This window comes from Aotus nancymaae, unplaced genomic scaffold (assembly GCF_030222135.1).
Source record: "Aotus nancymaae isolate 86718 unplaced genomic scaffold, 86718_ANA_hifiasm-v0.15.2.pri h1tg000011l, whole genome shotgun sequence".
NCBI lineage: Eukaryota > Metazoa > Chordata > Mammalia > Primates > Aotidae > Aotus > Aotus nancymaae.
The window spans coordinates 82,888,642-82,915,278 of NW_026988422.1; the positions used below are offsets into that span (position 1 = coordinate 82,888,642).

The 26,637-nt window shown below is 55.0% G+C and overlaps 1 protein-coding gene across 1 annotated transcript in view; it reads right to left on the reverse strand.

Annotated features, from left to right (window-relative positions):
- The window catches only part of CCDC85C (coiled-coil domain containing 85C), an 86,493-nt gene that overhangs the window by 19,578 nt on the left and 40,278 nt on the right, over positions 1-26,637 (reverse strand). The window contains exon 2 of the mRNA XM_021675215.2: positions 1,246-1,319. Within this exon, the coding sequence (XP_021530890.2) occupies positions 1,246-1,319 (74 nt within the window). The remainder of the gene's footprint in view (positions 1-1,245; positions 1,320-26,637) is intronic.

Here is a 26,637-nt window from a genome sequence, read left to right on the forward strand (position 1 = left end):
CACATGGAAGGTTTACATCTAGGGAGCCCCACTCCACAGGCAGGTGAGACCCCGGCCCCTCCTGCCCCCACCAGCCCTGTGAAGCCAGCACGGCCTGTGGCCAAAGCCCTTCACCATAGAGCACCTGACAGCAAGGCATGAAATGACAAAAGCCAGCCTGGCTATGCTCTTGAGCATGTATGGTGGGGGTGGGGGTGGAGGAGAGTTTGGAAGAAGCCAGATGAGGACGTGTACTCTCCTGAGTCCCATCAGGCCCTGGGAACCTACCCCACATGGCCCACGCAGGGATGAGATGTGGGGATGACCTCCGTGGGAGCCATGCTCCCTGCTGGGGCCGTAAGCCTCCCAGCAGCTGCCCAGTGGGCAGAGAGGGTGCCGTGGAATTCCTGAGCTGGGCAGTCAGCACCAAGCCTGGCTTGGTCACCTAGCAACGGGGCCAGGCAGCTGAGCCATCCCTGGGGTTGGTTCCAGAGAAATGCTTTGGGTATCCCAGCCTGTCCACCCACAGCCCAGTGGGGAGAGCAGGGAGAGGGAGACTGGGATGAAGCCAGGGATGGGCCCAAGGGGTCAGAAGCTGAGCGGCTTGAGGGGTTGCCAAGCCAGCTAGACCCCAACACCCAAGCATGGCTGCCCACAGCCTCCTCTCAGCAGCCCCCACACCTGCCCCACCTGCAGCAGGGAAAGCCCTTGTCCTGGCAGTCACATGTCCCCTCCACGCTCCAGACACACTCAAGAGGCACAGCCCCTCACCCAGCACCCCTCCCCCTGCAGCCCACCCCTCCCTGCTATGCCCCTGCTGCTAGACTCTGCACAGGGGTGGCAGCCTCATCTGTCTGCGGGCAGGGCCAGGCCCAGGAGGGAGCAGGGGACCCCAGCCCAGGGAGGAACCAGCCAGTGAATCCAGCACGGCAAAGGCAGGGAGGCTTCTGTGTGAGCCTGCCCCATCTCCTGCCTGGATCTGCCTGTCTGCCAGAGGAGTGAAGTAGCTCATTTCTTTACCAACCGGATGTTGTCCACCCTTTCAGACCCCGGGCAGCCTGCGAGGAGTTCGCATACTGGGTAGTCAGCCTGGAGGGCTGGAGGGAGGGCAGCCCAGAGGCGTGGGAGCCAGGGATAGGTCCCTGACCCCACTTTCCAGGAGGTGACAGGGAGGGCAAGGGTCCCAAGGGAAACGGTGCCCCGGGTGAGCCGGAGAGGTGGCGCTGGGACGAGGTCCTCAGGGCAGCGCCCCCGCAGCTGGCCTACCTGTGCGAGGAGCTTGTCACCCTCCAGCAGCCTGACTTTGGTCTCCAGTTGCCTGATGTAGGTGGACGAGGGATCTGGAAGGACATGAGAGGAAGGGGGACATCAGCCTCCAGCGGACTCCGTCGCCAGTGCACCGCCCCGACTGGCCCCGGGGCTGGCCTGGAAGGTTTGGGTCTGAGGAGTCCCACCCCTCAGCCAGGTGAGACCCCAGCCCTGACTGCCCTTGCCCACCCTGGGGAAACAGCACAGCCTGCAGCCAAATCACCACCCCTGACCCGGCCCCAATATGGAGCATCAGACACCAACGCGCAACACACACAGGCCAGCCCTGCAGGACCCACCCGCCACCCTCACCAGGGGCCTCTCAGCCGTCGTCAGAACCTTCAGGACCCATAGAAAGGTGAGGGGGTGGCCTCGCCAGCCTGCCCGGGAGCAATTCCTTCAGCTTCCAAGATGCTGCAGGCTCAAATGGAGCTCTCATAAGCACAGCCAGGCCACAGCCCAACCCAGGGTCAGGGTCGGGGAGCCCCCTCCCCTACACTGTGGGGAAACAGGCTCCTGAACTTGGGGGCTAGAGTCAGCATCTGGACCCTTCAGTCCACCTGGCCTGATTGCCCATGAGCTTCTCACAAGCAAAGTGTACCCGTAGCATATGCCACAGGTGAGCAGTCACCTTCCCCACGGGACAGTCGGGAGCCCCTGAAAGACACCTCGTGGACCCCCCCACCCCGGTCACATGTCCCCAGGTTCTGAACTCAGGCCTATTGAGGCCTGTCCGTGCAGACCATGGCTGCAGGGTGAAATTCACCACCCTCACCACACTAACCCTGCTTTCCAGTCACCCAGGAAAACAGGAAAAAATCCTGTCCCCATGCCCAGCCATCCCATACCCCTGGTCCTTCCTCCCCACCAGGCTGGGAGTCAGCTCAGCTGCCAGGATGCCCAGGGCAAACCCTCAGGGCAGAGGGCTGGGGGAAGGGAGGGGAGGCAGGATGGGGACCCAGAACATGGGGGGCCGGGGGACCACCCAGCAACAGCAGGTTTGGGAGGCAGAGGCAAGGGGGCAGCAAGGCCTGTCCCAAGCACCCCTGTGAGCAACGAAGCCACCTGATAAGGGATGGGCTATTAACGCCTCTCACCAGAGATCACCTGGCCCAGATGGAAGCCCAGACCCCATCTACCCCGACAGCTGTCCACCCACCGGCCCACCCAACAACAGAACACAGGGTCTTCCCAGGTTCATGCCGCCCGCCAACCCTCAATCGCAGAAGCAGAGACATCAGCCTCTTTGACCACACACAGCCATCTCTCGCCCCCATGACCACCTCAGGGCCAGGGATGGACTCTGCAGGCTGTTAGCATGCCTGGGCGGGCAAGGGCTTGGGTGCTGCCGGAGACAAACCAGGACCACTTTGCCAACCACGGGACCAATGAAGCATCTGTCTGCCCCAGCATGCCAATAACAGGATGCTTGGGAGCCCCCTACTCAGCCCTGGACCAGGCCCAGCCACCGGCAGGAGCAGGTACTGGAGCCCGGGCCGGCCGCACTCACTGCTGGGGAACAGTGCAAACCAGCCTCCCCTCCTCCTCCAGCCCAGTCACCTCCCAGGAATGTGGGGCCTTCTAGAGAGGCGAGAAGGGCAGGGCGGCTCCCCAGCCAGGCCCAGCCTCCCCACCCTGCCAGGCAGGCCACTCCTCCCCTCAGGTGACCTCAGGGCCTCACACCTCACCAACCTTGGTCCCGCCCTCCCTGGCCTCAGTTTACTCATCACTCTATCAACCCTGACAAGCAGTTCCCATCCCCACCCCAAGCAAAGAGGTGTGACGGGAAGAGGCCTCAGCGTTCAGGGTGTGCTGGTCCCTTTGAGCATGGGAGATGAGCTCCCCAAACCTTCATGTCCTGTACCCCACTCACAGGAGGGCTCCCTGGAACAGCAGCTGGGAAGCAGTGACCAAGTAAATGGCAGAGACCCCTCCAGCTCCCTCACCTGCCAGAGCTAGGACAAGAACGCTCAGTGACTGCAGACCCATGTATGGTCTCCCCTGGGTGGAGTCGGGGAGGGTACCCACCATGCCCATGTGGGACGCATGGTACCCACTGCATCTGGTGCCTTGCAAAGGACAAGAGGCCTCCGTTCTCATTTTCAGATGCAGAGGCCATGGGGAACAAAGTGTCCCCACCACCAGCAGTGAGCCTTCCAGCCCCTCTCCCCACCACCCAGGCCTACCCCATGGGTCAGGTTTTAGCCCCTTTGACCACGCACAGAGTGTTCCTGGCTGCCCCGGGCAGAGCTGATGGCCCCAGCCTTGGAGAGAAGCTGGCAGAGACTCAGAAAGAAGACGCCGTTCCGGTTATGCCACTGTCCTCAAGGCTCTCTGCAGCCGGTCCTCAGACACAGGCACAGCCGCAGGGCTGCTGTCCGCCACAGCACCCCATGGGACAGTGCTCCCGGGGGCAGCCCTGAGCCAGGGGAAGGACCCAGCCACTGTGTGTGACCAATAGCCCAAGATGGGCACTAACGTGTTCTCTGCGCTTCACTGCCCCAGAACCATACAGGAGGTGGGTACACTTTCAGCCTACCTGCCCCGCTCTTCCGGTTCCCACAGGGTGAGCAAGAGCTCCCAGCGCTTGCCTCTCGGTTCACCCACAATCGGAGGAGGAGGCTGAAACCCGAGTCCACAGCTGTCCCATCGGCCTCCGCACCCTCGCTGGGTGCCCCTGCTCCTGTCTGAACAGTCTGCCCCCTCAGACACAAGCAGGGTACCTCCCAGGAAGGGTTAAAGACACCGATCAGGCTGGCACGTGGCATCAGGAGAAGGGATGCCAACAGGCCATCCCACGGTCACAGCAATGCCCCACAGGCCTATAGCCAGCACCTCACCTCAGGGCCCACAGGCCACCATCCTCCCCATAGGGCCACCTGTAGGCACAGACAGGAGGCCACACCCATAGCCCCAGACCAAGGAGCTGCCCCTGACAAATCCATCTGTTCAGGTTGACCCCAAACCCCAAGCAGCTACGCAGAACAAAACACACTGCAGACCATCGGCGTTTGTTGAGTTTTTCTTTAAATTTCAAAATAACAATATAACAGCCTTAAAAATATTTTAGACCATCAAGTAATTCCAGTGGAATCTATTCTAAAAAATTAATTCTAGGCTGGGCATGGTGGCTCACACCTGTAATCCCAGCACCTTGGGAGGCTCAGGTGGGCGGATCACCTAAGGTCAGGAGTTCAAGATCAGCCTGGCCGACATGGTGAAACCCCATCTCTACTAAAAATGTAAAATTAGCTGAGCATGGTGGCAGGCGCCTGTAATCCCAGGTATTTAGGAGGCTGAAGGAGGAGAATTGTTTGAACCTGGGAGGCGGAGTTTGCACTGAGCTGAGATCACACCATTGCACTCCAGCTTGGGTGACAGAGCGAGACTCCATCTCAAAAAAAAAAAAAGAATTAATTCTAATGATGAAGAAAGCAGACTGTTAAAGTGGCCAAAACTGGAAATAACTATTTGTCCAACAACAGCTGAGGGTTCCACCCTATCATCATTACAATGTTTAGAAAGAGTCTCTCTCCTAAACAATATGGAGAACACTTAAAATGACAGTGGAAAGAGCTGGACACAAAATGACACGTGCAACGGCTGACGATTAAAAATACCCACGCACCGACACGAATTCAGGAAGACGTGCAACGGCTGACGATTAAAAATACCCACGCACCGACACGAATTCAGGAAGATGTGCAACGGCTGGGACGATTAAAAACACCCATGCACTGACACGAATTCAGGAAGGTGTGCAACGGCTGGGACGATTAAAAATACCCACGCACCAACACGAGTTCAGGAAGATGTGCAACGGCTGGCGATTAAAAACACCCACGCACCGACACGAGTTCAGGAAGGTGTGCAACGGCTGGCGATTAAAAATACCCACGCACCGACGCGAGTTCAGGAAGGTGTGCAACGGCTGGGACGATTAAAAATACCCACGCACCGACACGAGTTCAGGAAGGTGTGCAACGGCTGGGACGATTAAAAACACCCACGCACCGACACGAGTTCAGGAAGATGTGCAACGGCTGGGACGATTAAAAACACCCACGCACCGACACGAGTTCAGGAAGATGTGCAACGGCTGATTAAAGATACCCACGCACCGACACGAGTTCAGGAAGGTGTGCAACGGCTGGGACGATTAAAGATACCCACGCACCGACACGAGTTCAGGAAGGTGTGCAACGGCTGGCGATTAAAAACACCCACGCACCGACACGAGTTCAGGAAGAAAGTCCACAGAAATGCTGACTGCGGGTGGCCCAGATGAGGGAACCAGTGGGTTTTTATTTGTTCACATCATTTCTCATTAATTTTCAAATAACGTACTTCTAATATAGTTCTGAAATCCTCCTTTCAGAAAAAAAGAATGGCGGGGCACAGTGGCTCACACCTGTAATCTCAGCACTTTGGGAGGCCAAGGCGGGCAGATCACCTGAGGTCAAGCGTTCAAACCAGCCTGGCCAACATGGTGAAACCCCGTCTCTATTAAAAATATAAAAATCATCCAGGCATGGTGGTGGGCACCTGTAATCCTAGCTACTCGGGAGGCTGAGGCAGGAGAATCGCTTGAACCCAGGAGGTGGAGGTTGCAGTGACTGAGATCGCGCCACTGTACTCCAGCCTGTGAAACAGAGCAAGACTCTGTCCAAAAAAAAAGGAGAACGGATTAAACTCTTGCACCCTCACATTACATGCATGGCCACCCACTGAAGCAACTGACGTTTTAAACCCACCAACGCGACCCTCTCCCGACATCAGCTCCCTAGACTGGCTCTCCAGGCTGCCAGGAGCCAGCAAACCAGCATCAGTCACCCCTGGGTCAGGAGTAGGCACCCTACAGACAGGAAGAACAAGAGTGATCTGGGCCCTCCCAGGCGAGGGCTGGAGGGCAGGAGGCCCCGGGAAGGGCCAGCTCCCAGGGAGGACCATCCTTCCCGGCAACCTCAAAACTCGTGATCCCGCTGGGCGCCTGCAAGCCCCAGCCTCTAGGAGATGAGCGTGTAATTAAATTAATCCCAGGGTTTACAGTAATGAGCACTGGAGCCACAGGGGAGGGGACCTCATTTCCCAGCTTGGCTGCCTGCAGGCAAAATGAGGGAGGTGACCCTGGGCTGACCTGGCCAAGGGGTCCCCTAACCCATCTGGGGGCCATTGGACCAATTCTGGGGGATTCCTGATCCAACTGCCAAGCAGGGAGGAAGGTGTCTCCCTGCAATGTTGTTGTGACCAGGAGCCAGACCTGAGCCCTCACCCTGCCCTCTCCATGGATCCCTTGCTCCCGTGAGGAGGGGGAGGGGGAAGCCATGCAGCACAGAGGTGGGAGTCACAGCCTGCAGGTCTGCGAAGCCCTCCCCACCGGCCCTGTGCCAGCTGCATCCCAGAACCCTGCGCTGGGTCCTACCACTGGGTCCAAGGCTAACTGGCCTTCTGGGAAGCTGTGAGGCAGGGGGTGGGTGGTATTGCCCCTCCTCGCCTGGTTTTCACCCTGGCAAGATGATGTCACCTCACCTTCCCTCCAGACCGGGCCACTCCGAGCTGCAGGCCTCCATCAGGGCTCATGCCCAGCAGCTCCATGGGGCCTGCACAAGACAGGTGACATTTCTGCTGTGTGGTGCAGCCGCTTGGCTGATTAAATCCCCTTCTCCTTCCACTTCATTAACAGGGGTCAGCTGCAGCCTCAGGGCTGGTGGCTCCACGGGGTGGAAGGGCCTCATTAAACAAACGTACCTCCCACAAAGTGCAGAAACAAGGTGCAAAGATGCACCAAGTAATGCGGGCAGGGCAGGGCCAGGGAGAACCAGGCTCCAGGTCTTAAGCCAATGCTCTTGGTACCACCAACTGCAGGGAGCTCCAAGCACCAGGGACACGGACGGAGATGCAGATTCCAGGAAAACACATCCATGACCACGCACATCTACCGAGCAGCAACAGTGTGCCTTACACCCATTAGTGCTCAGTACTGCTCACTGGGCAGGTGACCAGGACCCAGTTTACAGATGAAGAAACCAAGGGTCAGGGAGGCAAAGTGGCAGCCACAGACCCAGGGAGTGGCAGCCCAGAGGCTCCGGGTAGCAGCCGGCCTCCTCTTCCCAGGCAGTTCTCCCCACCCTCCGGCTCAGCACCACCCACACTGGCCTGGAGGTAACAGAAAGGCCACACTGGCCACTCGTCCTGCAGCACCCCATCCTACCCGCAGGCACTAGCCCTTGGCCGTTGCTTCATCCCGAGGTAGCCACTGCCCACATGCCAGGCCCGGCAGGTCCTACAGCCGCAGGTTCCTGGCCGCCCCGCACCTCTGATGTATGAGCACTCCCGGGTTTCTCCCTGCAAGGCCTGGGGCACTCTGCTCGTGTGGGTTCACCAAAGAGCCTTGTGAGCTGAGCCGGCAGAACCTGGGATGGCCCCATCTTCTAGAGGGACTCGGGAGATACTGAAACCCCAGGCCTGCCTCCTCCCTGGATCCCAGCATTCCAAAGGTTGCCAAAGGAAGGGAATTCTTGTAGAGCAGAGAGAATCCTCTCATCTGAGACCAAAAGGAGTTATCGATTTCATGACAGTCCAGGCTACCAGTGGGGTGGTGAGTTCCCCATCACAGGGGGAGAGAAAGCAGGGGCCAAATAGTCTCTGTTGGGGCAGGAGCCTCTGGAACAATGAAGGTTCCCAGTTTGGCACAGGAAGCTGCTTACCTACCCCAGTGCCAGAAGGGCTAACTCTGCTTCTCCAGTCCCCACGGGGACTGGTCGGGCGGAACAAAGAAAAAAAGGAATTCTCAGAGCGGGTGAGTCTGCCCAAGGTCACAAAGCCAGATGCCCACAGGACCAGCGGGGGTCAGGGGGGAGTAGGGCAATGTATTATTGGCCAAGGCACATCCCTTCCTCTGAGGGACCCTTGGCCTAATGAAGGATCTGCAGGAATAACCACATCTACTGCAAGGCAGAGAGTGGAGTAAGGAGGTGCAGCCCAGAGGAGAGGGGCAGAGAGCAGGGGTGTGCTGACCTGGAGAAATCAGGGTGTCCTTCCTGAAGGAGGTGACACTCAAGGTGAGGACTGCAGAGCAAGCAGGACTCTGACAGACAGATTGTGAGGATGGGGGAGACAAAAGGCACATCTGAGCTGAGGGCATGGCCTGAGCAAAGGCAGGGAGGTGGAGCCCAACAGGTTCAGGTACACCCATGCTGCACCCCTGAGCCTCAGTGGCTGTGCCAATCCCAGCTGACACCAACTCATGGAAGGCATCAGAGCTCTGGGAGGGGCAGGCTGAATGTGAAACGGGCATTATTTATGGATGAAGGCAAGAGGGCTGGCAAGGGGCATCGGGTTCCTGTGAGGATACCTTTTGGTGGTGGCTGTGTGGAGCCAGGCAAGTCTCAGTGCCCACAGCCCACAAATGGGCATGCAGGGTGTTGCAGGTGGAGGCAGCTGGCTGCAAGCTCAGCGATGCCTTCCAGGGCCCTGGGCATGGGAAAGAGTTCTCCCATCCACATGGGGCATAAAGAATAGAACTATCTTCCCATTCGCACACGCATTTTGCTGAGTACCCACCATATGCCAGCAAACACTGAGTATACACAACCTCATCACACCAAGCTGATGCGGGACATCCTGCTACTGCCACCGCTGTGTCATTGACAAGGTGCCTGAGACTCAGCGATGTCAGGCAGCAAAGCCAGGGCCACCTAGTGGGAACCTTGTGGGGCTGGGATTTGAACCTGGGTCTGTCCACAGCCAAGGCTCTTTCCATCTAACTCGCAGCTCCCATACCAGCCCTGGGGTTCCGGTGCACTGGCCCTGGGCCTCTCAAGATATCATCACCATGGTTATCAGGGCTGATCCTGCTAAGCTTTGCCTGGCAAGGAGGCACAGCGACTTTACCTACTCCCCCCACAAAGAGATCGAGGTTCTGAGGGGCTTCATAACCACTCAGTCACAGAACTTACCAAAACAGAGCTGGCCGGCACAGTGGCTCATGCCTGTAATCCCAGCACTTTGGGAGGCCGAAGCAGAAGAATCACCTGAGGTCAGGAGTTCAAGACCAGCCTGACCAACATGGAGAAACCCCGTCTCTACTAAAAATACAAAATTAGCAGGGTATAGTGGCACATTCCTGTAATCCCAGCTATTCGGGAGGCTGAGGCAGGAGAATCGCTTGAACCCAGGAGGCGGAGGTTGTGGTGAGCCAAGATCACGCTCTTGCACTCCAGCCTGGGCAACAAAAGTGAAATTCCATCTCGAAAACAAACAAACAAAAACCAGGACTAAAATTTGAAGGGTGTGTGTGTGTGTGTCTGTGTGTGTCTGTGTCTGTGTGTGTCTGTGTGTGTCTGTGTGTGTGTGTGTGTGTCTGTGTGTGTCTGTGTGTGTGTGTGTGTTCCCACACCCAGGTCTCTTCCAGACAACCCACCAAGGCAGGGGATGGGTTTTGGGAGACTGCCTGACTCCCCTCCTCTCCTAGAGCAGAAATTCTCTTCAAGACATAAGGTGACTTTCAGGTCCCAGGTTCCAGGAAGCATGACTCTGAACTCCATTATCCTTGACCCATCTCTCCTCCGCAACCTCCCCTCCAAGGGCACCAGATAAGCCCCCAGCCCCAGATGTGAAAAGACTTGATGTGAGTGAGGTTTTCAGTCTGAGCCAAAGACCCCACAGCTTCTGAGGCTCGCCAGGTCACACGTGGCCCGCAGGCTGGCACCAGCCCCTCCTGAGATCCACCTCCACACCTGCAGATGCAGGATCATGGGAACCTAAAGTCCCACCTCACGGACGTGTGCAAAAACAGAGGGGCCATGACCAGAGCCCCACCCTCTCCATCTCACACTCCCACAGCCAGGTTAGAAATCACACGTGCCGAGGACACCCTTCCCAGTGCCTACGGGGGAAAAAGTAGCTGGAGAAGAGGAAAACGGATGGCTGCCCTAATGAGAATGAAATCTCTTGGTGCTGGCTGGTCAGCCTTCCCTGATGAGTGCATGTCTGTCCTCTCGGTGCCATCTGTCCCCTCGTGGGCTGCTCTACTCTGGGCTGGGGACCCCCACACATCAACTGCCTGCCTCTCCCTAGCTTCAGGGGCCACTGGGCACCCAGCATTTAATTCCAGGAAAAGCCACAAGGCTTCCCAAGGGCACTGAAATCTGGAGGGAGCCGCTGAATGGGAAGGCCGGCTCCGACTCCACTCATCTAGAACGTGCCCTACTTTGGATCTGCCTGGGAGTCCCCAGTGTTCTCCATCCGCTGCTGGGGAAGCCTGACAAGACAAATTAAAACAGTGTAATTGCTTCAACTATGGGAACAAGGAGACAAGAATTCCTTCCCTGTGCCTTCAACGTCTGCGTGCATCTGGAAATTGACCTGTGCGTGTACTAGGGATGGCGCAGGTGTCGGCACTGTTAATGCCCATCACACCCCCCCACCAACCCCAATTTCACTGTAAGGTTGGGAATCAGTGATAGATCTGGATTGCATGCAGAGATCAGTGAGTCCTGCCCGGGAGAGACATCTCACCACACAGTGGCCACATCACATTCAGCCTGCGGCTCCCAGCACCAGGCTGAAAGGCACACCCTCCTGGCTCCCTGGAGAGCTTTTAAAATCTGATCTCTTCCCCTGAGACTAACTGAATTGGACTCTCTAGAGGAGGGACCTGGGCATCACTCTGCATTTTAAACACCCTGTGGGTGATTCTAACACGCAGCTCTGTGGTCACTGTTCCAATTGTTTCGCTCCTGGCTTCCAACTCCGAGGGACCCTGCACGCTCCTGCCCCCTGCCTATTAATTAGTGGAGCTGAACTCTGAGCAAATGCAACAAAAGCTAGAGGGATTATGATGCAACTAATCGCGCAGGACTGAAGTCTGCAGGGAGGGGAGAATAAACAGTCCTTACCAAGCCCCAGAACGCAGGAGCCAAGCCTCTCAGTAACATAAAGGGGAGACCTTTGCTGGCTTCAGGAGAAAGTGCATGGGGGTTGCTTTCATCACTACTTGTCAACCAAATCTCCACCAAGTGCCAGGCTCTGTAGGAGGAGCTGGGGGGCCAGGATGATGCCCTCCGCTCACAGTTCTGCCCCAGAACCCAATTTCAGCAGAGTTGGTAAGAATGGTAGGGAGGCATGGGAGGGGTGGGACATCTCAGCCACGTGCAGAGATGGGAGATGCAGCAGGTGGAGGCGGTAGAGGAAACGGAAATCCAGGTGTGGCTGGGTCACCACAGCCAGCACTGGGAGAGCAGCTGCGGGGAAGGAACTTCATCTGTGGTGAGCGGCAGCGGTGGGAATCCAAGGCCCTGCAGCGAGAGGAGGGGGCTCTGGGCGGTTCCATCTGGCAGCAGCAACACATCTGGACTGACTTTCACTGAGGCAATGAAAACAAGAATCAATCCTCACCAGCCAGGTGGTAGGATTGCTAGGGCAATGAGAGTTCAGAGACGACAGCCCTATGTGCACCAGATCTACAGGGAAGATAACACAGCCACGTGGAGGGGCAAGGTAGGGCCCAGAAAAGATCACACACCTGGTGTGTGGCCAGCGTGATGGCGGGGAAGAACAGAGTGCTTCGTGAACGGGACTGCAGCCGCAACCAGCTGTCCACTCAAAAAACAGTAAAACTCCATCTCAGCCACACCTCATACAGAAAGCCATTCCAGGTAGGTCAGAGAGTTGTATGTGAAAAACTATTTTGAGCAGGCACAGTGGCTCAGGCCTGTAATCCCAGCACTTTGGGAGGCCAATGTGGGAGGATCGCTTGAGCCCAAGAGTTCAAGACCAACCTCAGCAACATAGCAAGACCCCATTGTGATTTTTTTTTTTTTTTTTTTAATTTTAAACTTGGGCTTTTCTGAAGTCAGGGATGGTGGTACACGCTTGTAGTCTCAGCTACTCAGGAGGCTGAGATGGGAGGATCACTTGAAGCTAGGAGTTCTAAGCTGTGGTGTGCCATGATCATGCCTGTGAATAGCCACTGCACCTCAGCCTGGGCGACGTAGCAAGCTCCCATCTCTACAAATGAAAAATAATAAAATAATAAAAATAGCAAACTTCTCTTATACTACAGGAAAGAAGTGAGACACCAAGGATCACATATCGTATGTTTCTATTTATATGAAATGTCCAGAATAGGCAGATTCACAAGGGACAAAGTGGATGAATGGTTTCCAGGGGCTGGTACAGGCAAGGAGGGGACAAGGGGTGACTGCTAATGGAAACGGGGTTCCTTTCTGGGGCGACTAAAATGATCTGGAATTAGAGTGGTGATGAGTGTGCGACTCTGTGACTATACTGAAAACCACTGGATTGGTCAGGCACAGTGGCTCACGCCTGTAATCCCAGCACTTAGGGAGGCCGAGGCAGGCGGATCACCTGAGGTCAGGAGTTCGAGACCAGCCTGGCCAACATGGCAAAACCCTGTCTCTACTAAAAATACAAAAATTAGCCAGGCATGGTGGCTTGCACCTGTAGTCCCAGCTACTCGGGAGGCTAAAGCAGGAGAATTGCTTGAACTCAGGAGGCAGAGGTTGCAGTGAGCTGAGATCATGCCATTGCACTCCAGCCTGGGTGACAGAGCAAGACTCTGTCTCCAAAAAACAAGGAAACCACGGGACTGCATACTTTCATATATATGTGTGTGGCTATGTATATATACACACTGAAGTCTGCAGGGAGGGGAGAATAAACAATCTTTACCAAGCCCAGAATGCAGGAGCCAAGCCTCTCAGTAACTTAAAGGGGAGACCTTTGCTGGCTTCAGGAGAAAGTGCATGGGGGTTGCTTTCATCACTACTTGTCAACCAAATCTCCACCAAGTGCCAGGCCCTGTAGGAGGAGCTGGGGGGCCAGGATGACGCCCTCCACTCACAGTTCTGCCCCAGAACCCGCTTTCAGCAGAGTTGGTAAGAACAGTGGGGAGGCATGGGAGGGGTGGGACATCTCAGTCATGTGCCGAGATGGGAGGTGGAGCAGGTATATACACACACATATTTAGTTTGTGAATATGTTTAGTCACATGTTACAAAAGATGTGTTTTGTAACACATGTTTAGTTTGTGAATTCTATCTCCATAAAGCTATTATTTTAAAACACAGAGAATGTATAAAAATAAAAACTTGAGCTTTCAGGTAGAAAAGGATTTCTTAATCAAGGAACCAAAAGAACAAACCACGAAGGGAAAGAATGTCAAACCTAACTACGTGAGTATCACAAACCCCGCCAGACAGCAGATAGGTGGCAGAGTTGGGCGACAAGCTGCCACCCGGGAGAAGCTATGTGTGAGTCCCCTCCCAGACAAAGGATTAGACACAGAATCCCTAACATCAATAAGGAAATCCACGAGAAGGGGCGGAGGTCTAGGAAGAGGTGAGCCACAAAAGATGAAGCCTGGGTGGCCAGGAAGTGTGAGGAGACGCCCAACCACAAGTGTAATCAAGGAAACGGCAGTTCCAACAATGAGATGCCATTGGATTGGCAGAGAGTAAAGAGTGGTCATGCTGTGTGACGGCGCACACGTGAGAATCAGCACGCGGGATGCTGATTATTGGCGCAGTGGATCAGACGCAGCCTGGCGCGATTTCCCGCAGCTGAAAATGCTCACACCCTTGAGAAAGTCCAGCACAAGTGCCCAACGAGACAGGCACAAGACCATGTCTGCCAACACCAGCCGTACTAGTGAAAAACTGTAAACCATCCAAATGTCCTCCCCAGGAGACCAGATAAACTGTGGTTTAACCCAACAATGAAATACTGTAGCAAGATAAACATGAGCAAACTAGAGCCAGGCAGAGAGGCACACCCCTGTGGTCCTAGCTACTCGGGAGGCTGAGGCGGGAGGCGTGCTGGAGCCTAGGAGTTTGAGTCCAGCCTGGGCAATCTAAAAAGACCATCTCTAAAAAGTAAAAGCAAAAAAACCAAACCAAAACAAAACAAAAAGATGAGCCAGATACAGTCACACCTATCCATAGGAATACATCTCAAAAACACGATGAGGATGGGGAGCAAGTCACCAAGGGACACGCAATGCAATGCCATTTCTGTAAAGTCTGAAAACCTGCAAAGCATCCTCACATTGTTAGAGGCTTGCCAGGCAGGAGAAATTTTTTAAAACTGCACAAGAATGCTGAGCTCCAGCTTCTGGGCTGCAGCTCTCTCTGGGAAAAGGCGGGGAGGGAGGAGGATGACACATGGGGTGCCTCCGCTCCACCTGCCAAGCTTGACTTCTTAAAAGGCAAAGATCTGAAGCTAAAATGCTTTATTGCTGACAATGTGATAAAGGCGGGCTGTGGAGTAATCTCGGTCTCATTATTCTCCAAGCTTATTGCTTTTTATATATTTCTTAATAAGAAGCAAGTTAAAGGAAGAAAAGTCTGGGCGGCACAACAGCCATTCTAGAAAAGATGCTGGAAACTCCTGATGTCCCACTGTCCCCTCCCCAGGTCCCCATTCCCGGGCTGCATATGGAAACCCCACAAACATCCCCAGCAGTGACCTCCCAGCTGTTGAGAGCCCCGGGGAGATGAGGGGTTCGCAGGGTCTGGCTGGAAAGCAGGAAGTCGCCTAGCGGTAGGAAGCCACCTACCAGCACACAGCGGCCAAAGCAGGCCTCCTCTTTGCCCCAACCTGCTCTGTGACCTCGGACAAGCCTCTTCCCTTTCCCAGGCCCCAGAGAAATGAGGGCAGGAGGCCCAGACAACTCAGGACTCAGAAGGACAGGACAGGAACGTGACTGGGTCTCCCGCTAGACAGCGTTCCTGAAATTAGGCAGAGCAGTGTGGACATGCCTGGTGAGAAGCGAGACAGACTCAGTCTGAGGACAGCAAATTGGGCTTCCCGTGTTTCACATAAAACTAACAGCAGGGTGATTCTTGACCAAAATGATCATCAACAAGCCCAGCTTAATGGTGCCATCCTCCCAGAGGTCCTGGGGAGGACACATTCTTCCAGCTGTGGAGAAGGACCAGCTCCTTTCACGCACAGGGCATGTTGCAAGAGGAGATAATTGGTGCTGAGCAATGCAAACAACACAAGCTGTAAGCCCGTGAGGGCCGCTGCAATTTCTGTTCAGAAGAGGCAATGTAGCATGGTGGAAGAAACTGGGTCAGGAGTCCCAGCCCTGGCAGCATCCTCCATGCCACACTGGGCCTCAGCTTCCCCAAATGACAACACAAGGGCTTTGTTCTGGATAAAGTTCTCAGCCTGAGCTTGTGAACCGTAGTCAGCAGAATAACCACCCCTCAAACGTGCCCCAGACCTAATTCCCAGGATCTGTGAATGGTACCTGACCTGGCAAAAGGGACTTTGCAGATGAGATTAAGGTTATGGAACTCAAAATGAGGAGAGCAGTCTGGATTATCCAGGTGGGCCCAATCTAACTGCATGAATGTTTAAAAACAGAGAGCCTTTCCCTGCTGAGCTCGGAGGGAGATGCAGCCATGGTGGGATAGCCAGTGTGCAGGTGAATGAGCAGGTGAGTGTGCAGGTGAAGGAGCAGGTGAGTGTGCAGGTGAGCAGGTGAATGAGCAGGTGAGTGTGCAGGTGAATGAGTAGGTGAGCAGGTGAATGAGCAGGTGAGTGTGCAGGTGAGTGTGCAGGTGAGCAGGTGAATGAGCAGGTGAGTGTGCAGGTGAAGGAGCAGGTGAGTGTGCAGGTGAGTGAGCAGGTGAGCAGGTGAATGAGCAGGTGAAGGAGCAGGTGAGTGTGCAGGTAAGAAGTTGAATGAGCAGGTCAATGAGCAGGTGAGTGTGCAGGTGAGTGTGCAGGTGAGTAGGTGAATGAGCAGGTGAATGAGCAGGTGAGTGTGCAGGTAAGAAGAATGAGCAGGTCAATGAGCAGGTGAGTGTGCAGGTGAGTAGGTGAATGAGCAGGTGAGTGTGCAGGTGAGCAGGTGGATCAGGTGAGTGTGCAGGTGAGCAGGTGAATGAGCAGGTGAGTGAGCAGGTGAGGTGAATGAGCAGGTGAGTGTGCAGGTGAGCAGGTGAATGAGCAGGTGAATGTGCAGGTGAGCAGGTGAATGAGCAGGTGAATGTGCAGGTGAGCAGGTGAATGAGCAGGTGAGTGTGCAGATGAGCAGGTGAACAGGTGAATGAGCAGATGAGTGTGCAGGTGAATAAGCAGGTGAGTGTGCAGGTGAGCAGGTGAAGGAGCAGGTGAGTGTGCAGATGAGCAGGTGAGCAGGTGAGTGTGCAGATGAGCAGGTGAGCAGGTGAATGAGCAGGTGAGTGAGCAGGTGAGAAGGTGAATGAGCAGGTGAGTGTGCAGGTGAGCAAGTGAATGAGCAGGTGAGTGTGCAGGTGAGCAAGTGAGCAGGTGAGTGTGCAGGTGAGCAGGTGAATGAGCAGGTGAGTGTGCAGGTGATTGAGCAGGTGAGTGTGCAGGTGAGCAGGTGAATGAGCAGATGAGTGTGCAGGTGATCATGCGGGTTAGTGTGCAGATGAGCAGGTGAATGAGCAGGTGAGCGTGAAGATGAGCAGTCAAGTGAGTGTGCAGGTGAATGAGCAGGTGAGTGTGCAGGTGAATGTGCAGATGAGCAGGTGAATGAGCAGGTGAGCGTGAAGGTGAGCAGTCAGGTGAGTGTGCAGGTGAATGAGCAGGTGAGTGTGCAGGTGGATGTGCAGATGAGCAGGTGAATGAGCAGGTGAGTGTGCAGGTGAGCAGGTAAATGAGCAGGTGAGTGTGAAGGTGAGTGTGCAGATAAGCAGGTGAGTGTGCAGGTGAGTGTGCAGATGAACAGGTGAATAAGCAGGTGAGTGTGCAGGTGAGGGTGCAGGTTAGTGTGCAGATGAGCAGGTAAATGAGCAGGTTAATGTGCAGGTGAATGAGCAGGTGAGTGTGCAGGTGAGCAGGTGAAGGAGCAGGTGAGTGTGCAGGTGAATGAGCAGGTGAGTGTGCACATGAGCAGGTGAATGAGCAGATGAGTGTGCAGGTGATCATGCGGGTTAGTGTGCAGATGAGCAGGTGAATGAGCAGGTAAGCATGAAGGTGAGCAATCAGGTGAGTGCAGACAAGCAGGTGAATGAGCAGGTGAGTGTGCAGGTGAATGAGCAGGTGAGTGTGCAGGTGAGCAGGTGAAGGAGCAGGTGAGTGTGCAGGTGAGTGTGCTGACTGTGAAGATGGGGAAGGGGAGAAGCTGGAAAGGCAGGAAAGTGGGCTCTCCCCTCTGGCCTCTGGAAGGGAACGCAGCCCTGCTGACACTTCGATATTGTCACTTCTGACCTTCAGCACTGTAAGAGAATAAATTTGTGTTGCTTAGGCCACCAAGGTTGTAGTCACGTGTGACAGCAGCCATAGGAAACCAACACAAAAATTAAAAGTCATGGCTGTGTGACTTTAGGTTACTTGCTTAGCCACTCGGAGCCTCGGTTTCACTTAAAAATGAGATAAAAACCCAACCTTGAGAGGCTGTAGTGCAGAATAGGAGAGGATCAGCTCTGGAAGCCCTGGCACAGGGCCAGGACTTGGCAGATGCTTCACAAAAACTGCCCTGTCCCCACACTGCTCACACTCTGACTGTCCAGCCTTGATGGGAAGGAAGGGCAAGCTGCCCTCTGAGCTGAGATACCAGCACCAGCTGACCGTGGGGACAGCAGTACCATGCCAGGTCTGGGGTGCCCAGGCCACATTCCTCCTCCCCTGCACAACTGCTCACCCAGGCCCAGCTCGACCAAGCTACTGGCACCAGCCTCCATCACCAATCCAGCAAAGGCCAGCACATCACTGCCAGCGCTACCCAATGTGGGCATTCACACTGCAAAGTGACCTGAAGCCAATGTGGTATCATTCACACAGCACATGGCCTCTTCTCTAAAGTGGAGGTTTTGTAGAGCATGAAGTACTGGAACCATGAACTAGGTGTGACATAGTGACAAACTAAGGTCTGGGCTGGCTGCATGTGTTGGGCAGGAGTGTCTCTGCCCAAGCCTCAGTGTCCCCTCAGTCCAGTGGGACTAGGTCAGGCTCTCCAGACTCCCTAAAGGGAAGGTCATGCACCTGACAGCCCCCTTCTGGAGAGGCTCGGCCAGTTGCAGGTGCTGGCACTGATGGCGCTGTTGGTGTCTGAGGTGCGGGAGGGGTTGCCAAGCCAACCAGGCCCTCCCTGTCCTGTCACCGGGTCATGGCTCAGCTGCCAACAACCCATAGACCAGGCTGCCTTTTACCCAGTAAATGCAGCTGGAATCATCGCCCTTTGGACCCAAGCTTCTCCCCGCAAGGGGGCACAAGCTTCCAGAGCTCAAGGGTCATCTGCTCGCCTTGGGCAAGGCTTGGAAAACTTGTGCTTCCTGTATGGCTCTTGGCACTATGACATCACTGGATGGCCTAAAATAGGACTGACAGGCCAGGGACTGGATTACCAGGCCATTGGCCTGGGGGTGTGGACCTCCATGGGACAAGGACCCGAGGCTCCCCTGGCAGAGCCAGACAGAAGGTAGAAGAGGCCTGGGGTCAGCTGGGCCTCTGTGTAATCACAGAAACACCTGTCTCACATCACAGCTGTGTGACCATGCACCAGTGACTAACCATCTCTGAACCTCTCACATTCTCATCTGTAAATGGGAAGGATGAGGCCCCCTCACTGGGCCGCTGAGAGGATGCTGGAAGGATTCCAGAACACCCAGGCCTGACCACTGTAGCTCAGGACATGGGGAAAGGAATGTCACAATCTTCTTGCAGGCCCTTCCAAAGTTTTCACAAGCACAAACTCTGGGTTCAAATCCCACACGGGCCACTAATTCCCCGTGTGGCTCTTGCATACGTGGCATCCCTCAACCTAGGCAGCGCCTCTGTGAAGGGAGGCTGTTCAATGACTGCATGCTGAGCCCCCAAGGGCACAGATGGGAAGCCCCTCACAGAAGCCCAGGGCTGGGCTGAGCACCTGAGGGTGGGGACAAGGCAAGGACCCGGAGCTGAGGGAGGGTCCATCCACAGGAACAGTTCCCCTGGGCTATGCTGGGGACAGTACCCTCTGCCCATGACCTCCAGAGATGGGCTCAAACTTGGGGGACAGAGGAACCAGGGTCCTGCCTCTCCCATCCCAGGAAGCCACCAATTCTGCACTCTGGGAAAGTACAGGTGGCAGGAGGGACAGGACTGTGTCTTGCTGTCAGAGCTGCTGCAGATCCTCTCCCCACCACCCAGTGTGGTCGGCTCTGCTTGCTCCGTGAATCTGTCTACACTGCTTTCCTGCCTGAACTCTCCAGAGCCACCCACCCCAGCTTCAGTCCCCTCGCCCCATGCCCTCAGCCTGTACCCTCAGCTCCAGTAACTGAAGAGGATTGTGACCATCCCAATACACAAGCTCCTCCAGGGCACTGCACTTCTAACCAAGTCCATCGTGTCTAGGGAGATACAACCCCACCCAGCCTTGGCCACCATGGGAGGCAAGGCCTTCGCCTGAGTGTGCCCGCCTGGCACAGAAAAGGCTGGCACTGGAGTGTGCATGCCCCTCTGCAGGATCCTGCAGGGCTGCATCTGGCACGGCGTGATCTGCAGCCCCAAAGTCATGGCAGGTAGGCAGGGGTTTACCGCACGCTGGCACCCCGCACATCACCGCATGCTGCCAGCTTGAGCAGGTGACAGCAAGAACCATTAGCCTTGCCGTCAAATGAGGACCTGGCCAATGGGAAGCGACCACCCACTGGCCCAAGTCTGACCTGGTCCCTACCCAGGCTCAAGCTCCTCTTCTTGGGTCGCTCCAGCCTTTCTGCAGGATCAATACCTAACTGGGCTCTCGGAGAAGCAAACGGGCATGCCTGATGTTCCGCCACGAAGCTCGTCATCATAAAGGGGGCAAGGGGCACACACAGCAAGGGGAGTAGAGTCCACGACTCCTGGTCCCACCATCTCCTTGCTGTGTGACTCTGAGCAGGTTTCTTTCCCTCTCTGGGCTCCAGAACGCCTCTGTGTACAATTAAGAGAGTTGAGAGCTTCCAAGGACCCTTCTGGCACAGGTGGGCAGAGACAGACACAGGCCCATGGAGGCCTCAGGTTTGGTGCCTGCCCACAAGACTGTTTCTTTAAGAAAGATACAAGCAAGAATAGACTTGAAGGTCAGGGAGAGCCAGTGCCAGGGTGAGGTCAATGTTTGGTTACTAATGAGAACAAACAGGCCTCAGTCCTGCAGAGGATGGGCCTTGCTGGAAGTGAGGCGGGCAGGGCAGGGTGCTGGGGAGCCTCCCTCTGTGTAATCACACCCACAGGTGAGAGGTGACAGCCCAGCTGCTGAGAACCGCCCCACTGCCAACTCCTGGTCTCAGCAGGGAGGATGGCATGGGACCTTAGAGCCTCATGGGATGGGACAAGTGGGCCTTAAGGTCAGCCTGTCCCTACCTGTCCTACAAGCAGGGCAACCTTAGGACTCTAGGGTGTCTGTTGGCTTGTCCAAGGTTACAGGTCAAGTGAGTGGCATGACCAGGGTGACGGCAGGTACCTTGGCCCCGCCCACAGCCGTCCTACGAGTACACACACTGTGGCCTTCAAATCTCTTCTCCTCCCTGGCACACAGCCAGTTTTTCTCCCAGGCCAAGTGGCAATAATGATAGTAAGAGCCAGGGATTACAGCCCTATTGGATGAAATAAAAATCCTTGAGTCCACGCTGATAAAAAAAGCATCCATACACAGGTCACTGAGGGAGAAGAGAAGCTGCCGTCTCAGGAGGCCAAGTATTAAGCGTGGAAGGAGGTGGAGGACGGGAGAGGTTAGAAAATCAGCGTCGCCACCACCAGACAGCTAATCGGCGGAGGCTGAGACAAGTGCGTGTCTGTCTGATAGAGATCAAGACATCTGCATGTCTCCGAGGGCCTCCGGCAAACCAGTTATAATTTACAGAGATGTGTACGCTCGGCTTACAATGAGGGAACCTCCCAACCCGAGTGATCAAGTTCACACCCTAAGACACACACCTCAGATGCCCCTGATCAGACACACGCGCCTCGTGGGCCGTTCTTACCCAAAACACACAGCCTGAACCTAATGACACAGAAACATCAGACAGCCCGATCGGCTGATCTTCTACCAAAAATCCGGTCTGTACCGTCAGTGCTGTTGGAAAAACATCAACGTCAAAGAAAGATTGAGACACAGTTTCAAATAAAGGAAAGCTAAACAGAGAATGGACCACATGTGATCCTGCATTAGAAAATAGTCACTCAGGCCAGGTGCAGTGGCTCACACTTGTCACCCAGCACTGAGACGCCAGGGAGTAAGGATCACTTGAGCCCAGGAGTTCAAGACCAGCCTGGGCAACAGAGCAACGTCCCATCTCTACAGAACATTTTTAAAATTAGCTAGGCATGGTGGTGTGTGCCTGTAGTCTCAGCTACTTGGGAGGCTGAGGTGGGAGGATCGCTTGAGGCCTGGTGAGGTTGCAGTGAACTACGATCACACCACTGCACTCCAGCCTGAACCATAGAATGAGACCCTGTCTCTTAAAAAAAAAAATTGCTCTAGAGCATCATATTGAGACAAGTATTAATAGTATCAGTGTTAAAAGTTCTGATACTGATCACTGCTATCACTATGTTACATGAAAGTTCTCACTGTTTTTTTGAGACAGGGTCTCACGCTGTTGCCCAGGCTGGAGTGCAGCAGTATGATCATGGCTCCCTTGAAACCTTGAACTCCCAGGCTCAAGCAATCCTCCCACCTCAGCCTCTCAAAGAGCTGGAACCACTGACATACGTCACCACACCCAGCTAATTTTTATTTTTACTTTTTTGTAGCAACAGGGTTTCACTTTGTTGCCGAGGCTGATCTCAAACTCCTGGCCTCAACCAATCCGCCCACCTCAGCCTCCCAAAGTTCTCGGATTAGAGGCGTGAGTCCCTGTGCCCAGCCCAAGTCCTTTTCTTAAGAAATCTGTACCAAGGTGTTTCATGTGAAAGAAGTATGTTAACTCTAACTTCTCTAAAATAGTTCAGAAAAAAAAAAAAGGCCCAGAGAGAGAACAAGCAATGAGGCCAAATAAGTTGGCAAATCGAAATGAATGCTATCAGCGCCTTTTGTACATTCTTGCCACTTTTCTCTAAGTTTGAACGTATTTCAAAGGAAAAGAAAAACCTTCACCTCCATTTATAGAACCACGTGGGAGGTGTTATGCTAAGCACTTCACCTCTGTTACCTTCTCAGATCCTCGCAATAACCTTCAGAGAATAATGCAATTATTCCTGTTGAAAAGTGGGGAAACTGAGGCTCGCAGCGACGAAGAGACTCACCTAAGATCACAAAGCAGAAAGAACCGTAGCCGGGATTCGAACCCAAAGCCCTTTCCCAAGGCTCAGGCTCTCATCCACCAGGCCAGGGCACGTGGTCTCAGAGATCGTCTACCAAGTACAGCCCAGGCTGTTCTGGGCTGGAGGAAGAGACGAGGGCAGTGAGGGAACTCCTCAGCCACTGCCTGGCTCACTCTGTGACCCTGGACAGCTGAGCTCACCCATCTCCCTGTCTGTGCCGTATCCCCATCTGGAAACAAGGGGGTCATGTAGGGCCCATCTTTAAACATCTGCCAGGCCCGAGGCAGAGGCTGTGTCTGGCTCTTCACCAAGTCACTTGTGGGCCCAGCAGAGGTGAAGCCAGGCTGGAAGGAGACAATGGCTCAGAGAAGGAATGCCCGGGGTACAGGTGGCTCAGATGCGCCTACCCCGATGGTGTTCCTCAGAGATGCCTCCAATAGAATGCACACCAGGCAGCCTTTCCTGATTCCCTCTCTAAATGAGGACTCCCAAAGTCCAGGGGGAGGGTGAGGCATTCTCTTCAATGACTAGCCGAGAACCATGTTTCTCATCGCCAATGCTTAAGAAAGATCCACTTAAGAAAGAAGGGCCAGGAGCAGTGTTCATGCCTGTAATCTCAGCACTTTGGGAGGCTAAGGTGGGCAGATCACTTGAGTTTGAGGCCATCCTGGCCAACATGATGAAATCCCGTCTCTACTAAAAATACAAAACTTAGGCGTGGTAGCGCACACCTGTAATCCCAGCTACTCAAGAGGCTGAGGCATAAGGATTGCTTGAACCCAGGAGGCAGAGGTTGCAGTAAGCCAAGGTCGTGCCACTGCACTCCAACCTGGGCCACAGAGTAAGTCTGTCTCAAAAAAAAGAGAAACAATAGCTATTTCAGTCCATACCCTTCCAAATATAATATAAAATACCTGAAAGGATAAAATATCACAGAAGAAAGTATATGTGCAGTTTAATCTTAGAAGGGTAAAAAAATCAACCAGGTCCACTTCAGCTGTCTATTTAAGTCAATTCTGGAACCCTGGGCAAACCTCCCCAGTTTCTCAGGGTCTCCCTGAAACCACGAGGTTCCCAGTGTGGACAGACGGCAGAGAACTCAGACTCGTGAAAGCCACTGGCCTTCAGCATCTGCCCAATAGCAGACGAGTCACTCCACCTCCCTGCCACCTACCGTAGCCGGGCCAAGTAGTGTCCTTCCAAATTCACGTCTGCCCAGAACCAGGAAGAGGGATGAGGAAGGAGGGGACACACATGTCACTGCATGGCAAGCAACTGCCAGGCCCTCTCGGGCCTTATATTTGGAAATAAGGTCTTTGCATGTGTAGTCAAGGTAAGGCCCAGAGGAGACTACACTGTATTAGGGTGGCCCTAAATCCAATGACTGCACGTGAGGTCAGGAGTTCCAAACCAGCCTGGCCAACATGGTGAAACCCCGCCTCTACTGAAAATACAAAAATTAGCTGGGCGTGGTGGCAGGCACCTGTAATCTCAGCTACTCGGGAGGCTGAAGCAGAAGAATCGCTTGAACCCAGGAGGTGGAAGTTGCAGGGAGCAAAGATTGCGCCACCGCACTCTAGCCTGGGTGACAGAGCAAGACTCTGTCTCAAAAAAATAAATTAATTAATTAAAAATAAATAAATAAATCCAATGACTGGTGTCCTTATAAGAGACAGAAAAGGGCACATGAAAACAGAGGCGGCCGGGTGGAAACAAAGGCAGAGATGGGAGAGGAGGGGCCGCAAGCCGAGGAGCACCAGGAGTCATCAGAAGCTGGGAGAGGCAAGGAGGGTGATGTGGCATGAACCTGAGTCCCCGCCCCAATCTCATGTTAAATGTATCCCCAGTGCAGGAGGTGGGGCCTGGAGGGAGGTGACTGGATCATGGGGGTAGTTTCGGACGGTTCAGTGCCATTGCCCCAGTGCTGTTCTCATGATACAGTTCCTCTGTGATCTGATTGTTTAGTGTGAGGCACCTCCCCACACCGCGCCCCCAGTTTCTCCTGCTTCCCCTTCGCCTCCCACCATGACTGTATGCTTCCTGGCGCCCCAGAAGCTGAGCAAGTGCTGCCACGCTTCCTGGACAGCCTGCAAAACTGTGAGCCAATGAAACCTCTTTTGTTTATAAATTATTCAATCTCAGGTATTTCTTTACAGCAATGCAAGAAGAGCCGAATGCAGAAGGGTTCTCCCGAGAGTCTCCAGAAGGAACTGGCCCTACTGACACCTTGTCTTTGAACTTCTGGCCTCCAAAAATGTGAGAGAACAAATTTCTGTTGTTTTAAGACCCCTAGGGTTTCCCACGTGATCGTTTGCTGTGGCTGCCATCACAAAGGACCATCACAATGTGGCCATTCCCCTGTGCCCACGAGAAGCCTGGGCCGAGCAACTGGACAGTTCCCCTGCCTCCCTCATTTTCCCCAGACAAGGGCTGTATTTGTTGTGGGGGGGCTTCCCTGCTCCCTTTGGCAGAATCCACAACCCACTGAGAGCCAAAGCTCCACCCTCAAGGCATGGGGGGTGCCTGCTGCCACGAGCCCCCAGGCCTCCCGACAGGCCATGTGGCCATGGCGGCCCTGGCCTCCTGGGACCCAAGGCCAGGAGGGAAACTTGAAAGGTCAGATGTGAAAAATGCCACCAGACCCAAGGTCAGCCAGGGAGACCCAGTCTCCAGGGACACAGGCCCTAGGGACACCAGCTGGCACCTGGTCCCTCCAGGCACATAGCATCTGTTTCTACAAACCCTTGTCACTGAGAGTGGACAGCCCGTGACCAGCCGGGCCGGCGTGTGGCTCAGCAGGGGTGGGAGCCTGGGCACCTGCGCAGCCATCCTCCATGGGAGCAGAGCACTCTGCCCGTACTTGCTCGCCCTCCAGGAGACACCTGCCAGGCAGCCCCTCCCCCATTGGAAAATCAGGTCATAAATCGGCATCACTGTCCTTCATTGGGCACTAGACCTTGCAGGACCTGCTCTGTGCTGCAAGCGGCCAGACCCTCCATCCCCCAGTCTGTAGAGGAGGAAACAGACCCCAGGGGCCCAGGTGCACACCACAGCCACCCAGAGCCCCATCGGCTCCGCTGGGTACCCCCAGTCAACTGGTGTGGAGGGAGCCCCACACTTGAGCCCCACCTCCTCAGCTTCAGGGGCTTCTGGGATGCCCCCACGGGGCCATTATCTCCTTCTCAATTGGTCACAGGAAGATGTGGCCCATTGTCACTGGGCACGGGAGAGGTGGCAGACACCTGCTTGGTTCCCAGGGCTCCCTCCCTGTTGACCTGGCAGCTCGACCCAGACCTTGGGCTGAGAAGCTCCCAGCAGGGGCCTGGAGGGAGGCTCCAAAATCACAGCCTGCAGCCCTGAGGGTGCCCAGCCCCTGCCCTGCCCCAAACCCACAGGCCCCAGGGCCTGCCCCTCATCACACCAAGACCACCTAGGGACTTTGGGGTCTGTCAAGAGTATTCCAATCTGCCTCCCACATCCCAGCCAACAGTCAGCTCACCCCAAACCCTGCCTGGGCCTGAACCACACCCACGTGGGAGAGGCGCTCAGACAACACTGGTCCCTCCTCCTGCATCCGGAGGAGCCTCCCTTCCTCCCACCTCGGTGGGGCAGGAGCGAGGCCCGGGCCCTATGTGCTCACGTGCCCACTCCCCATCCAGTGACAACCTCAAGTACTGGGGTGGCTCGGGAAGCAGGAGCACCCGAGGGTAACCTTCCCACAGCAGCGACTGCTGTGGTGGGTGGAATTTGGATCTGAGCCCTGGGCAACGCAGCACGAGCTCGGGCCAGCAGCTCTGGCAACCAAACTGCTGGTGACGCTCCCTTCCCCGGGCTGAGAAGGTCTGGCCCAGGGAAGACACAATGGGCTGGCAGGGGCAGGGCAAGGACGGGCTTCTTTTTTTTTTTTTTTTTTTTTGAGAGGGAGTCTTGCTCTGTTGCCTAGGCTGGAGTGCAGTGGCACATGATCTCGGCTCACTGTGACCTCTGATTAGAGCCCAGAGGTCCCCAGCCATCCCATAGGCAGGCAGACCCAGGCACCTGTGCCTCCTCCCTGCTGGGCCTTGGAGTCACAGACATGGCCTTGGGCCTGCCCGGAGGCTCACAGGAGCAAAGGGGAGGGAAGAC